Genomic DNA, 14718 nt, shown 5'->3' on the forward strand with positions numbered 1-14718 from the left:
GTAAAAGACGAAAACCCAGCGCTTCCAGGTACAGCACTACACCACTATACCACACCACCTATATATAATAGAAATATATAATAATAATAAAATATCATTTATATTAAAAAATATTAAGTATCTATGTAATCTGAGTTATTTTCATCGACATCTTCTATCTCAACATCGTCTACCTCGTCACCACTCGTCTCGTCACTGTTCGACTCTACATCGCTATTAATATTAACAATAATTTTAGATCTACCTCCTCTACCTCTATCATTACCTCTCGGTCTATCTCGTCCTCTTCCGCGTCCATAAGATAGCTATACATTATTACTATCAACATCTACATTTCGTTCACCAACTCTTATTCCACTATGACTATCTCTCAATCTGCCTCGTCCTCGTCCTCATCCTCTACCTCTCGTACCACCTCATACCATCTCATTCGATATCGAGCTTTCTACATTATTTAATTCTACATCCTTTTAAAACCATACTACTTAAACTTCCTAATCGTTTAATACCTAAGCTTTTATAAGTCGTAGTCTCCCACGTCGAATCGTAGACACTTTTTTATTAACTTAACGAAACTAAACAGTAGTTTTTATTAAAATAATATTTTCGTTTATAAAACGTTGCGCTAATTAACTAATTTTCTAAATTCAAGCAACAATTAAAAAATCAAAATTAGAACTTACTTAGTTTAATAATAATTCGATAATTCTATATACTGATACAAATCGTCTCAAAATTACCACTGACAGCTCTTTTGCTGAAAGCAATAATAGTTCAGGTAATATATCACTTAATAGATTAACTTCAGCAATCTTTTTTTACAGTTTCGAAAAGATATAATTTGGATTATATAAAAATAAACTAGTTCTACATTATACTATTTTAATTAAATCGACATTTATCATATTTTCTCAAGCTTCTGCGAATAACTTAATAAACAATTGCTTATTAAGATTAATTAGACCGTTTCGAAATATATCGTTAATAAATTTCCGATATTATTTAGCATAACGATTTCTATCGGGAAGCGGACCACATCGAGAAGAAGACCAACAAATTTTCATTTTTAAAAATTAATTATAAATTAAATATTACATAAAAAAATTTAAAAAAATTAAACAAGAAAAAAATTACTAAAACGAATAACATATTAAATTTTCAAAAATTTTCATGTAATATTCGAATTAATATTAATTTTTAAACCTCAAAACTGGGCGTTTTTATGAAATGTGTTGTTTACCACATCTCAGCGCCGCGCTGTAATTTAATCTAACCTCTCATCATCATTATCATCATCATCACTGCTATTCTTCTACATAATTACTACCCTCTGTACTATCTTCTACATTATCTTCTGTATTATCTTCTGCACTATCTTCTGCATTATCCTCTGTACTACCCTCCCCAGCGTCCTCCCCAGCATCTTATGTACTATCCCCCCCAGCACCCTTTCGAAGGTGACCTCGAAGATGCCCAGTTTTATTACGGCCCCTACCACACCCTTTACCACGGCCTCTATCATGGTTATTACCACTATTATGGGGACGACTACGGCCTCTTCTAGGCTCCATGCTATTAGATTCTGCACCCCTGGCATCTAATTTAATAGCCTTGTTCTGCTACAGTTTATTAATCTCCTGATTATTTAGAACACGGGCACCAGTAAGCCTCAGTTTACCACGTCTAATTTGTGAAGCTTTCTTGTTAGCAGTATGTAATTAAGTATTAGCCTCTTATAATATAATAGTTTCACTTATAACTCTCTCTGTCGCTCTGCCCAATTAGTGAATACTATTAATGGTTAGTGAACTAAATAAGTGGCCAAATCGTGTAAAAATTTCGGTAACGGCTTTATGAACGGCTTAAAAACGTGCTAATGTTTCTGTGACTAAGTTCAAAATTTTAGTTTAAGCAGCCTTATTATATTATAATTTAAATAGAATCTTCTCTGAATTATATGATACTAATCCCGCTTCTCGCCATGTTGCCTTGATTAAATTCTTCGAAACAGTATTCTCTCTAGTCTCTGCTAATAGCTTAATAAATAGCTGCTTATCGATTTCAGTAATGCCATTACGTAAAGCATTATCCGCAGTATTACTGTATTATTTACTATATACTGTATTGAATCCAACATCTAATAGTTGCAGACGATGTGTACTATGCGCTGATAAACACAAAGCAATAATATTCTTCTGAATATAATAGTTAATGAACTCTGCACTAATATGACTGTCGTGACTATCTAATAGCAGCATGCGCGTGTAGTTGTCGGAAGTTTTTGTCTTTAATTCAAATATCCGTTTTAGCTATTAAACGCCTAAGTCTCTGTCCGTCTACCCATTAAATAAGATTGCGAATAATCAATCCTTTATCGATTAATTAATATTATTAGTATACCAATTAAATTAATAATAGATACCTTTAAAAATAACGAATAGAGGAAAAATAATATCACGCGTGCTAATATATTCGATAATAGTAACTAATTCGCGATTACTATATTGTTTTGAAAACCGACTTTTAAATTTTAATAGAATTATTATTTTTGACAATTAAACGGTGTTTATAATAAATCCTTTTTCATCTATGTTATATAATGTATTTTTTGTAATATTGTACTTTCGTTTAATCTTCATAAATAGTTGATAGAATTTGTTAATAGAAGCTGAATCATCGACTCTTGCTCGAGCGTTATTTAACGCACGTAAGTAAGCAGAACATAGTTCTGCATGTCGTTGCATAAATCTTCTTATCTAACATTCTCTAAGATCTCGATCAGCAAGTTTAGTAGCTATATTGCGTATCATATCTAATCGCAGAGAGAATCCCCAGCTATATAATCAGATAACCTAATATACTAATGTTTTTTTACTCTCTATTGTTATTGCCATTTGTTGTTGATGTACCTTAATTCGATTACTATCTCTACCACTAACCCTCCCTCTTAATGTTGTATATGGTATGCTATGTGCGCGTGCTAATGCGCATATAAATGTAAAGTCTCCTTTTTTGTATGCACGTATTGCCATTCGTATGTTATTTTCAAAGATTGCCTGATCAATTCGGTAGAACGCGTGCCGGGTAGGCCGGTGATGATTTTGAGATCGTCGCGCCATACTGGTGATGCTGGTAGTGCTGGTGATGCTGGTGTCGTAATAGTCGTGTCGTGTCGAGTCGTGTCGTGTCGTGTCGTGTCGTGTTAGTTGTGTCGGTGGTTAAATTGCAGCGCGGCGCTGAGATGTGGTAAACAACACATTTCATAAAAACGCCCAGTTTTGAGGTTTAAAAATTAATATTAATTCGAATATTACATGAAAACTTTTGAAAATTTAATATGTTATTCGTTCTAGTAATTTCTTTCTTGTTTAATTTTTTCAATTTTTTTTATATAATATTTAATTTATAATTAATTTTTAAAAATGAAATTTTGTTGGTCCTCTTCCCGATGTGGTCCGCTTCCCGATAGAAATCGTTATATAGTATTAAACTTAATATCTAACGGCTAAAGACAATACGTATTATAAGATAAGAAATAAAATACTATAATCTGAAATTTTATATATTTATTAATAAATATATAAGAGATATAATTTTTATAACTAGTAGTAACATTTATTATTAATTTATACTAGATTATCTCGTACCGATAGTTATTAATTTAAATACCCGCGTTAGTTATTTTATTACTATATCACTATCTGTTTAGCCTACTAGTGATGTAGTAAATAGTTAGTTCTTGATCTTATCACTAGTTTTAATATATTAATTATATTAATAAAAGCGACCTCGAAAGATTATAAATAAAAATAATATAATACCTCTCGCGTTAATATATTTAATTGATGTTATCAACTCTTAATTATTAAACTGCTTAACAGTTCTATTTTTAATACAATACGATACAAGTACTTTCGACGTTTAAATAATTCTTATAATAAAGCCTTTTTTATCTATATTAAAAAGTCTATTCTTATTAATTTTATACTTTAATTTAATACTTAAAAACAAGTTATAGAACTTTAAAATCGAATCGGAATTATTCACTTTAACACAATTATTATCAAAAACTTATAAATAAGTACTTCGTAATTTTAGATATTATTTTAAAAATTTTGCAATCTAATTCTAACCGATTTTACAATTCGCGAGCTTGTTTGCTATATATTATATTATATCAAGTCGTGGCAAAAACTTCTAATTATAAAAACATAACATTTATTCGATAAGTAACTTCTCTCCTTCTATCGAAATCATCATTTAAAATTAATGCGTCTTTATTAGATTACTAGTATTACTATTATTAATATATTGTCTTAGTGTACTTTCTGTAATCCTGTAAGCAGCCGCAGAAATATGAATTAATTTGAAATAACTCTTTTTTAATACACAAATAGCCATTTAAATCATTTTAGCTCGAGATATATTATCGACTACATAATAGCTTTACTTAAAAGCAACTCATCGAGAATAAAAAACTATTATTAATATCGTAGGATATCAGGGTATATCATAAAATATCAGAACATATTATAAAACGTATCATGTTATATCGAAAGATATAATGTCGAAAAAGAAAGAGGTATTTGCAGTTTTAATAAAATGAAATTTTGATGGGGTAAGCGAGATATATTAATTTTGCGCCATAACTAGGTATGCGCGCACACTAGGTGAAATACGTTACATCACAATAATAACAGTACTAATAGTTCTACTACTATAAAATAGACAGTAGTCTCTGTAAAGGACATATATAAGTACATCACAATAATAACAATACTAATAGTCTTATTACTACTTATATCAAAAAAAGTGCCTTACAATAACATTCTAATAATAGGACTTCTATCTATGGAAGTATAAACTAAATAGACTAATCTAAAAGAGATTTATTTATAGTACGGGGAAATCTAAAAATCTAAAAAATCTATTATAAATTAAGAGATTATAAGATTCCGGAAATAAGTAAAAATTCTCTTCGGCATTACACTAAAATTAGTGGATAAAAACGGTCAGACTTACGATATTATTCTCTCATAAAAGAGTAGAAGCCGAGATTGCAAGAGATTAGAAGAAGTCTCAAACTACTATACAAAAAATCAAAAAATATTATAACAGTATTCTTCATGTCTTGTTTAATATGAGGTGCGAAAATCATGTATTTAGAATAAGTATTCTTCAAACCGCCATAACCGAAAGGTTGCATGCGTGTATGATAAATAAATAAATAAGTAAATTAATTTTGATAAATTCTTTAAAAATTTCTTCTTTTTGTGTATTTTCGTGTGTAATTAATATTAAATTATCTTTAGGATTTATAGAAATTCTAGAAATTATTATTTCTAAATTTTTAGATTTTTAATAAAGAACTTGATTTATTTTTTTTTAAAAAATGTTTGATTTTTGAATTGATAGAATTATTATCGTTTTTAATATAATTAATCTTCTTTGATTAATTAGAATTGTTTGTTTTTGTTGTTGTTGTTATTGTTAAACTGTCGATTTTTGATTGTTTTCGTTTTATTTTTGTCTTGTTAATTAATTTTGTGATTTTTGTGCCATTTCTGCGTAAAATTTTTTAGGATTTTCGAGTTCTCTTATTTTAATTTTCAAATTTTCTATTTCTTCTATTTTTTCTTTTAAAAGATCGTTTAATTTTTTTAGTTCTAGAATTAAATCTTCTCTGTTTAATTCTTCCTCATCTAAATTTATTGAGATTTGTCTTTTTTATCGTTTTTTGTTGATATTTTTGAGCATTAAGATATAATCCTGAGTTACCATTATTAGTTTATTAAAAGATGAACTAATAGGTATATTATCCGCTATTATCAAGCTAAATTAATTTTAGTTTAATTTGATTTTTAGCAAGAAAACCCCTTTTTTATAGTCGACAATTGTAAAAATCTCGATATTTTTAATCTCTGATTTCTATTTATCAGTTTCTGATATTGTTTATATTTTTAGATATTATATTTTCGTTTTTCTTGCTCTTTCGATCGATGTACTTTTATTTAGTTTTGAATATTTCGTTCAAAAGTTATGAGGGGGTCGTTCTGTCCGAAGGTTGTTTTATCCAAAAGTATTAATATAATTGTATAAAGCTATATTTGTTCCGTTTTTGACTATAGATCTGAAATATAGTAGAAAGATCAAAAATAATAAGTATTTTTACAATAACTCTAATATATTTATTAGAGGTTGAAGTATCTATTTTATTATTAAAAATAAGATTAAATAGTATATAAAAAAGATATGCCCTAAAATCTTTATATCTTAATAAAAATTATTTAATAAAAATAAGAATTTTAGAATCTTTTCTACTAGAAATAATCCTTAGAAGAGAAGATAAAAATAAAAATAAATATAAGAAATCGTATAGAGACTAGTCGAGGTATTAAGGTAATACACAAATGTCACAAGGCGAGAATGGTGTACTAGTATGAATATAGATTAATACTTAAATTATTGCTTGGTTTTTAAATACATAACAGCGAACATAACGGTTTAAATAGACAATTGACAAAAAAAATAACAAAGTGAACTGGATAAAAGTTAAGTCTAAACTAGACATTCAGATATACAGAGTATTAAACTGGATAGGAGTTAAGACTATATAGTTTGTTGAACTAAATAGAAGTTAAGTCTGAACTAAATATCCGGATATATAAAGTATTAAACTGGACAGAAGTTAAGTCTATATAAAGTGTTAAACTGGACAGGAATTATTTCTGCATAAGTCGGGAAGTTTATGTAGAGTAAGAATCTAAACAGACTCTATATTGCACTTATTAAAATAATAGCTGTAATCTTGGTTTGCGAGTTTCGAGATTTGAATCTAAATACTTCCTTATTTTAAATCTATAGTTTGTGTTACGTCGTGTAATTTTTCTTCTAACCACAGTATCGCTTGGATGTTTCCTATGATCATTCTGAGGGCTTCTCCGGCCGTCTGGATTTCTGCTTGGAGTTCATTATGCTGCGATTGCTTTGTTACAATAAAAATAAAATATTTAAATTAATATAAAAATAAAAAATATAGAGATAAAAAGGATTATATTTCTATATTAAATAATATTTTATTAAAAATTAATTTTTTGATAAACTTATAACTAATTAAATATTAAATTTAATTAAGAAAGTATAAGCGGAAATAAATAAAATAGTCTTAGGTATTACACTAAAATTAATAAATAAAAACGGTTAGATTTATGATATTGTTCTTTTTATAAAAAGAAAAAATATACAAGGGATAAGAAGAAAATAGAAAAACAACTAATAAAAATAGAAAAAAACAAAAAACAAGACGGTATTTTCCATATTTCATTTATTATATAATTTTAATTTTTAAATGAGGTGCGAAAATCATGCATCAGGAAAAAAACATTTTTCCATCCTGCCCATCCTAGCAGGGGGGTTTCCATCGCGGTTTTTTCTGTTATGTGATTGGTTCAAGAAAAACCACAACAAAAATAAGCGAATTTTAAACCAATTATATAGCTTAAAAATATTGAGATGGTACAGGATGGAGCGCGATAGAAACTCCTCTGCTAAAATAGCAGGATGGAAACATGTTTTTTTCCTGATGTATATTCTATTTGTTTCTTCAAGCCGCCATAACCGAAAGGTTGCAAGCCTGTATGATAAATAATAATAATAATAATAATAAATAGCTTTTCAGAATTATTTTTTATTTTTAGGTTAATTTTAAATTAAATATTAAAGGTTTAAATGCTTTTAAAAAATCCTGAGACGGCAACTCAAAACATCAGGAAAAAAACATATTTCCATCCTGCCATTTTAGCAGGGGAGTTTCCATCGCGCTCCATCCTGTACCATCTCAGTATTTTTAAGCTATATAATTAGTTTAAAATTCGCTTATTTTTATTATGGTTTTTCTTGAACCAATCACATAGCAGAAAAAACCGCGATGGAAACCCCCCTGCTAGGATGGGCAAGATGGAAAAATGTTTTTTTCCTGATGAATACAGGGGTCTGAGAAGGCATGGGACGGCAAAAAACGGCTGGGAAGCTCGCTAAGGCAACTCCATTTGTTTTTGCTGATGAAAATTAAATTAAATAAAAATATAATTTAGAATCTAAATTTAGATTTTAAACAGTTTTGAAGTAAAATTCAAAATTTAAAAAATCAAAAACTAAATGTGGTGCGCCATAACTTTAAACTGGGTGTGCGCGCACACTAGGTGAAATACGTTATATAAAATCTTATTATTGTAATATTATTTAGTTATTTATACAATCAACAGAACTAAATATTATACATTATAACTTATTAAAGACACAACTTAAAATATTATAAACTTGAATAACTTATAAAGAAAGACAATAACGTAATAACCAGCGTCACGGTTATTTGATATTAAGACAAGACAGTAGTCACCTAGTAACCGGTACAGACATACAACATGTATTGAAAGCAAACCTAAACGAAAAACGACAAGCAGCAGCAGCACAAAAACAACAGCCTAAGCGCCGTAGACGTCCACCGAAGCAACCTACATATTTTATACTTGCCACTATTCTTATTAACAATAGTGCGAGATAGAATATATCACCAACCCGTATTAACGACCAGACTGACGCTAGTATCAATTCCAACCCCTTCATAGCCAGTAACAGTGATTTGAGGGCGTCACCTGAAAGCCCTTTAGACAGTGATTAACCCAGTAATTCCCCCCAAAAACCCAGCGCGGCGCTGGGGTTTGGCATTAGTAGTATGTATGAGGTTGTCATAACTTACAACACACGAGTAATCCTTTTAATAATAGATTTAATTACTATAAACTTAGCACAAACACTTTAAATATTAAAATATATTATTAATATTAAAAATAAATATATATGATATCTTACTATTATAATATCACCTAGTTAATGTACTTATAAAATCGGCAGAACTAAACGTTATATATTCCTGCCATAAATCCATCTAGATGGGCCCAATGGAGCCTGATGGAGTTGTATTTTTTTTCTTGATGCTATTACAATAACTAAAATTTAAATAAAATAAAACAAGGCCGCTAAAGCCCTAGAACAAGAGAAAATTGCTCAAGAAGAAGTAAAACAGATTATAAAAAACAAAAAAAAGGCTTTAAAAAGAAAAAAGTTGAGAGCTGAAGAAACTGCAGAACATAAAGCTCAATAAATAGTTCTAACTGCAGAAAAAAAGACTGCAAAAGCTGCCCAGGCTACAGAAGTAAAGACTATAAAAGCTATAAAAGCTGCAGAAATAAAAAAGGCCAAATCTTCGAAATCTACAGCTTCTAAAGCTGTAAATATCAATAATAATCCTGCCCTAGCCCCAGTTTCGAAGCTTATTGTTAGGCAATTCGCCCGGGCTAGTGGCCGGAAGCCTGTCCATACGGCTGGGATCCCCCGGAAGGCCGCTAGTTGGGCCCAGATCGTGTTAAATTAATGCCAAGAATAACAATCTATTTACTTTACAAGCCTTTGTATAAACTTATTCATTCAAAAGAATTATAAGGTATGCTTATTATATTGCGTACCCCCTGGGTATCTACATAGGCTTCATCATAAGAACCTAGACAACACACATTTCCACGCCTATTACAGAACCCCTGCCTTACAGGTTTTAATTGTATGAATGATTCTGACACATTTTGGCCGCCATACCCCGACCCTACCCTTTCTGGCTCCGCCTTAAGAGCGCGAGGCTTGAAACGTGACTTGCATTCGTAAGCCTCAGTCCTGTACTTCGTAGCCTGCCATAATTTTCGTAAGCCCCATTATATGTGTTGTTGCCGAACAGGGCTGGCAATATCACGTTTCCTGACACGCTTATCCAAAGCATACTAAGCACCTGCTACACGACTAATCTCTAAAATCCTCAGCGGAATTTCCGACACAATCAATACCCTTTACTAAACTACCGAACTGCCACTTCTCAGAGCCGTTGACTTTTTGATAATGTCGAGCGCAGCAGTCGGATACCCGTCGAACTCCCATCTTCTAGGGAATAGGAAACAGAAACAGGCACCTTCTTCCTTTAGCGATGCATCAGTATTTGATACGCTTGCTGAAGATAACGAATATGCTACTTTGAAGAAGCTGCAGCGTCACCTGGAGTATGTTTTGATATTTGGCTATTGACGTGGTCCATCGAAACTCTAACTTTCTTTACTAGGTACATTCAACTCCAGGAGGAATACATCAAGGATGAGCAAAGGTACGTCATCCTTTTGATTGCAAGTAGATGCTATAATAACTAGATGGTACAATATAGGAGCCTAAAACGAGAGCTTGTCAGAGCTCAAGAGGAAATTAAGCGTATCCAATCGGTGCCTCTGGTGATAGGACAGTTTATGGAAGCGATAGATCAAAAGTCTGATACCCTTTTCCGTCTTCTCTTCCTCAGTGCTGACATGCCAAAGCACTGGTATTGTGCAAAGCTCCACCGGCTCCAATTATGTTGTCCGAATACTATCGACTCTCGATCGCGAGCTCCTGAAACCATCTTCATCCGTTGCCTTACACCGCCACTCGAATGCCTTGGTCGACATCCTCCCCCCGGAAGCTGACTCATCGATAGCGATGCTTGGGCAGGACGAAAAACCGGATGTCACATATGCGGATGTTGGCGGGTTGGATATGCAGAAACAAGAGATCAGAGAAGCGGTTGAGCTTCCCCTTACACACTTTGATCTTTATAAGCAAATCGGCATTGACCCCCCTCGCGGGGTTCTACTCTATGGCCCTCCAGGGACGGGGAAAACTATGCTTGTGAGTACATCCACATGCACCCCCCTTGGCTGTGGTCTAATATCTTGCATAGGTCAAGGCTGTTGCGAATAGTACAACCGCTAGTTTCATTCGTGTAGTCGGATCCGAATTCGTGCAGAAGTACCTGGGAGAAGGTCCACGCATGGTCCGTGATGTTTTCAGAATGGCAAGAGAGAACTCCCCAGCTATAATTTTCATTGACGAGATCGATGCTATCGCCACGAAACGATTTGATGCACAAACTGGAGCGGATAGAGAAGTCCAGCGTATTCTTCTAGAACTGCTAAACCAGATGGACGGCTTTGACCAAACCGCCAACGTCAAAGTCATAATGGCTACGAATCGCGCCGATACCCTGGATCCGGCTCTCTTGCGTCCCGGGCGTCTCGACAGAAAAATCGAATTTCCCAACCTGAAAGACCGACGTGAACGACGCCTCATCTTTACAACTATCGCGGCAAAAATGTCGCTATCTCCCGAATGCGACCTAGACTCCCTAATAGTGCGAAACGATCCACTCTCAGGCGCTGTAATTGCTGCTATCATGCAGGAGGCGGGACTGTAAGTAGTGTCCGCAACGTTCTACCGTACGGTGGCTAACGGAACTCTTAGCCGGGCGGTTCGCAAAAATCGATACAATATCATACAGGCAGATCTTGATGATGCTTACTCGAGTCAAGTTAAAGGCGGCACTGAAGCGGACAAGTACTATCCCTTTTAAGAGTTTTTGAGTTTTCGGGACACGCCTAGCTAATGTTGCAGTAGGTTCGAATTTTACCGGTAAAAGGCCGACATCCTAATTGCATTGCATCGCACTTTGTATAAGATGGCATTCTTTGGCTGCAACAAGTTTTATGCATCAAAAGATTTTGGTCAGCAGGGCATAGTATCTGGTTCATGCCTCCATGTCCCACGGGAATTTGGTTTATGGTCGAGAGCGTCAGCTGAGCTATAAAAGTTCCGCCTTTGAAGCTAGGACACTAAAATATCTATATTATTCTTGAAGTAGCTAAACAATAGTAAGAATTAAAAGCCATTATACTAGAGGAACTTGCTTCTACGTGCGTGTGGCTGGGTCTTGAATTATGTAAGGTTAGTTGGATGTAGGAGATATGATGAGTACCTAAGTATGTGCTCAGGTAGGTAGGTAGGTACCTAATTAAGTACTTAGTCACGTCTTAGGTACCTAAGTACCTAGATAATGACTGGTGTGTTGGACCTGCCAAGCCTGTGCCTGTGCCTATTGATTGTTCACGCGGTGTCTGGTAAGTACCTACCAAGTCTCGGGGACCAGCTCGAGAACCTCTTCGTTGTTCATAGTATGTACTAGTTCAAGTTATCGACTTCATCACCAACCGATACCCACATATATTGAACCGTTACCAATTTCCTCTTGGGCCGCAAAAACTTGCTGAACCGCCTGCTGCCATGCCTGCGAGTTTGGCTGTTGAAGGTACTAGATTCACCGACAAGCATGGGCGCGAGATCTTGCTTCGAGGCATAAATCTTGCCGCAGATACAAAATTCCCAGCAACGCCAGAGATACCTTCGCATGTTTCCGATAATTTCTTTGACGGTGATAACGTATCGTTCGTTGGTCGACCATTCCCGCTTGACGATGCCGACACACATTTTCGGCGCCTGAGGAACTGGGGATACAACACCCTGAGATACTTGTACACATGGGAAGCGTTGGAGGCGAGAGGGCCGTATGTTCTCCAATATATAATAAAACGATAGACTCAATTTTACTGATTCCTTCCGTAGTGGCATTTATGATGAAGAATACATCAATTTTACCGTTGAGGTTTTGCGGAAGGCCAAGCAGTATGGATTCTACGTGTTTTTAGACCCACACCAGGACGTGGTACGTCAGCCCTTATGGGCCTCGATGGCAGTAAATCATTGGATATTTATGATTCTCTAGTGGTCGCGCTTTTCCGGAGGTTCTGGAGCACCGATGTGGACACTATATGCCGCGGGATTCAACCCGAGATCATTCAATGTTACGGAAGCGGCACTTGTGCACAATACTTACAGAAATCCTGCTGAGTTTCCGAAGATGATATGGGCGACAAACTATACTCGGATGGTCTGCCAGGTTATGTTCACCCTATTCTTTGCGGGTCGTGATTTTGCCCCTAAGGCCATTATCAACGGCCAGAATATCCAGGACTACCTTCAATCCCACTACATCAACGCCACCGTCCATCTCGCTCGAAGAATCAAAGAGGCGGGCGATTTAGAGGATATAACCGTCATTGGGTGGGAGTCCTTTAACGAACCGAACCACGGACTCATCGGGTACCAGGATCTAACTAAGATCCCAGTTGACCAGCAACTGCAAAAGGGCACATCACCAACGGCGTGGCAGGCGATTTTAACGGCTAGCGGTAGGGCATGCGAAATTGAAACTTGGGAACTTGGCTCTATGGGCTCATACCGTACTGGAAAAATTCTCGTGGACCCCAAGGGAACATCAGCGTGGCTTGGTTCAGACTACCCGGATACAGAGTATGGCTGGAAAAGGGACCCGGGGTGGAAACTGGGCGAATGCATCTGGGCCCAGCATGGTGTTTGGGACCTAGCAACGGATGAGCTATTGCGCCCCGACTATTTTAGCAAAACACCAACTGGCCAAGTCATCGATGCTGGAGTGTTCTGTAATACGTACTTTATGGACCACTGGAAACGCTGGGCACATGGCGTTCGGAGCATGCACCAAAGCTCACTATTACTACTCCAACCTCCGGTCTGGGTAATCCCCCCGGTGCTGGACGAAGATACAAAGGGGCTCGGTCGAATAGTTTATGCACCTCATTACTATGATGGACTCACCCTGATGTCGAAAAAATGGTATTTTTTTATTTTTTATTTTTTATTTTTTGTTCTCCACTCCTCCGGGAGATACTTGGGCGATGGCTAACACGTTGCAGGAATAGATTTTTCAACGTCGATGTCCTCGGTGTATTACGGGGTCGGTATTTGTCTCCAGCCTTCGCAGTTAAACTCGGCGAGACGGCTATTAGGAACTCGATGAAGGAACAACTCACCGCGATGAAACAAGAAGGCCTTGATAATATAGGATCAACCCCCTGTTTATTTTCGGAGATTGGGATACCATACGATATGGACGATAAATATGCGTATAAAACTGGTGATTATACGTCACAAACCCGAGCTTCGGATGCCAATCATTTCGCACTAGAAGGGTCACTGGTATCGTATACCTGGTGGAACTATTGCGCTCTCGTGAGTTTTGTTTTCTCGTGATGGCGGTGCTTTTACTTATTGACTGGTGATAGAACAATCATGAATGGGGCGATCAATGGAATGGGGAAGATTTAAGTATCTACGGTAGAGATGATACGGCGCCAGAAAGGGACGATACTGGACGCCCAACCCTGGAACCTTATCATGATAGCCCAGGAGATACGCCCAATACCATCGATTCCAGTTCCATCAAAGGGACACTATCAAATACACCGATGTCAATTGAGCGCTCGTCAACCTCAATTGGCACATCCACAGGGACTAGAGCAGCAGATGCTTTCATCCGGCCAGCTCCTGTCAAGATATCCGGTGTCACCACTGCATACTCTTTCAACTTGGCACAGTCCGTATTCTCATTAACTGTCAATGCAAACGCAACAGCAGAGTTATCACCATCTGAGGTTTTCATCCCCTTATATCATTTCCCCAGGGACAAACTTGATGTGGAAATTTCGGATGGGAGGTGGGCATATGAGGACGAAACTCAGATCCTGAAATGGTGGCACTCAGGCGGCACCCAAACGCTTAAAGCGACTGGTGTCAAGCGTTTCCTACAAACATTTGAAGATGATACCTATTTCGATATGGTTAAAAACGTGGGTTGTGAAATTATGTAGCGTTGGCAGCGTGTTCTTCGGCGAATGCCTTGGCTTGTTTTCTATGAGGTTTGGCGTCGTTGGAATCGTT

The 14718-nt window shown here is 35.5% G+C and overlaps 2 protein-coding genes across 2 annotated transcripts; both read left to right on the forward strand.

Moving 5' to 3' along the window:
* Positions 1-9945: 9945 nt before the first annotated feature.
* On the forward strand, positions 9946-11542 carry DFL_006224 (uncharacterized protein; the record flags this gene model as incomplete). The annotated part of the gene is made up of 7 exons (XM_067635608.1): positions 9946-10103; positions 10163-10204; positions 10262-10360; positions 10410-10758; positions 10811-11319; positions 11371-11463; positions 11524-11542. The coding sequence occupies 7 exons, from the start codon at positions 9946-9948 to the stop codon at positions 11540-11542; spliced, it is 1269 nt and encodes a 422-aa protein (XP_067490019.1).
* Positions 11543-11959: 417 nt separating this feature from the next.
* Positions 11960-14648, forward strand: DFL_006225 (uncharacterized protein; the record flags this gene model as incomplete). Its single annotated transcript, XM_067635609.1, has 6 exons — positions 11960-12023; positions 12089-12467; positions 12526-12625; positions 12686-13614; positions 13695-14010; positions 14064-14648. 6 exons carry the CDS (start codon positions 11960-11962, stop codon positions 14646-14648), a joined length of 2373 nt encoding a protein of 790 aa, XP_067490020.1.
* Between the last annotated feature and the right edge of the window lie 70 nt (positions 14649-14718).

Source organism: Arthrobotrys flagrans (genome assembly GCF_004000055.1).
Source record: "Arthrobotrys flagrans strain CBS H-5679 chromosome Unknown unitig_9, whole genome shotgun sequence".
Classification (NCBI taxonomy): domain Eukaryota; kingdom Fungi; phylum Ascomycota; class Orbiliomycetes; order Orbiliales; family Orbiliaceae; genus Arthrobotrys; species Arthrobotrys flagrans.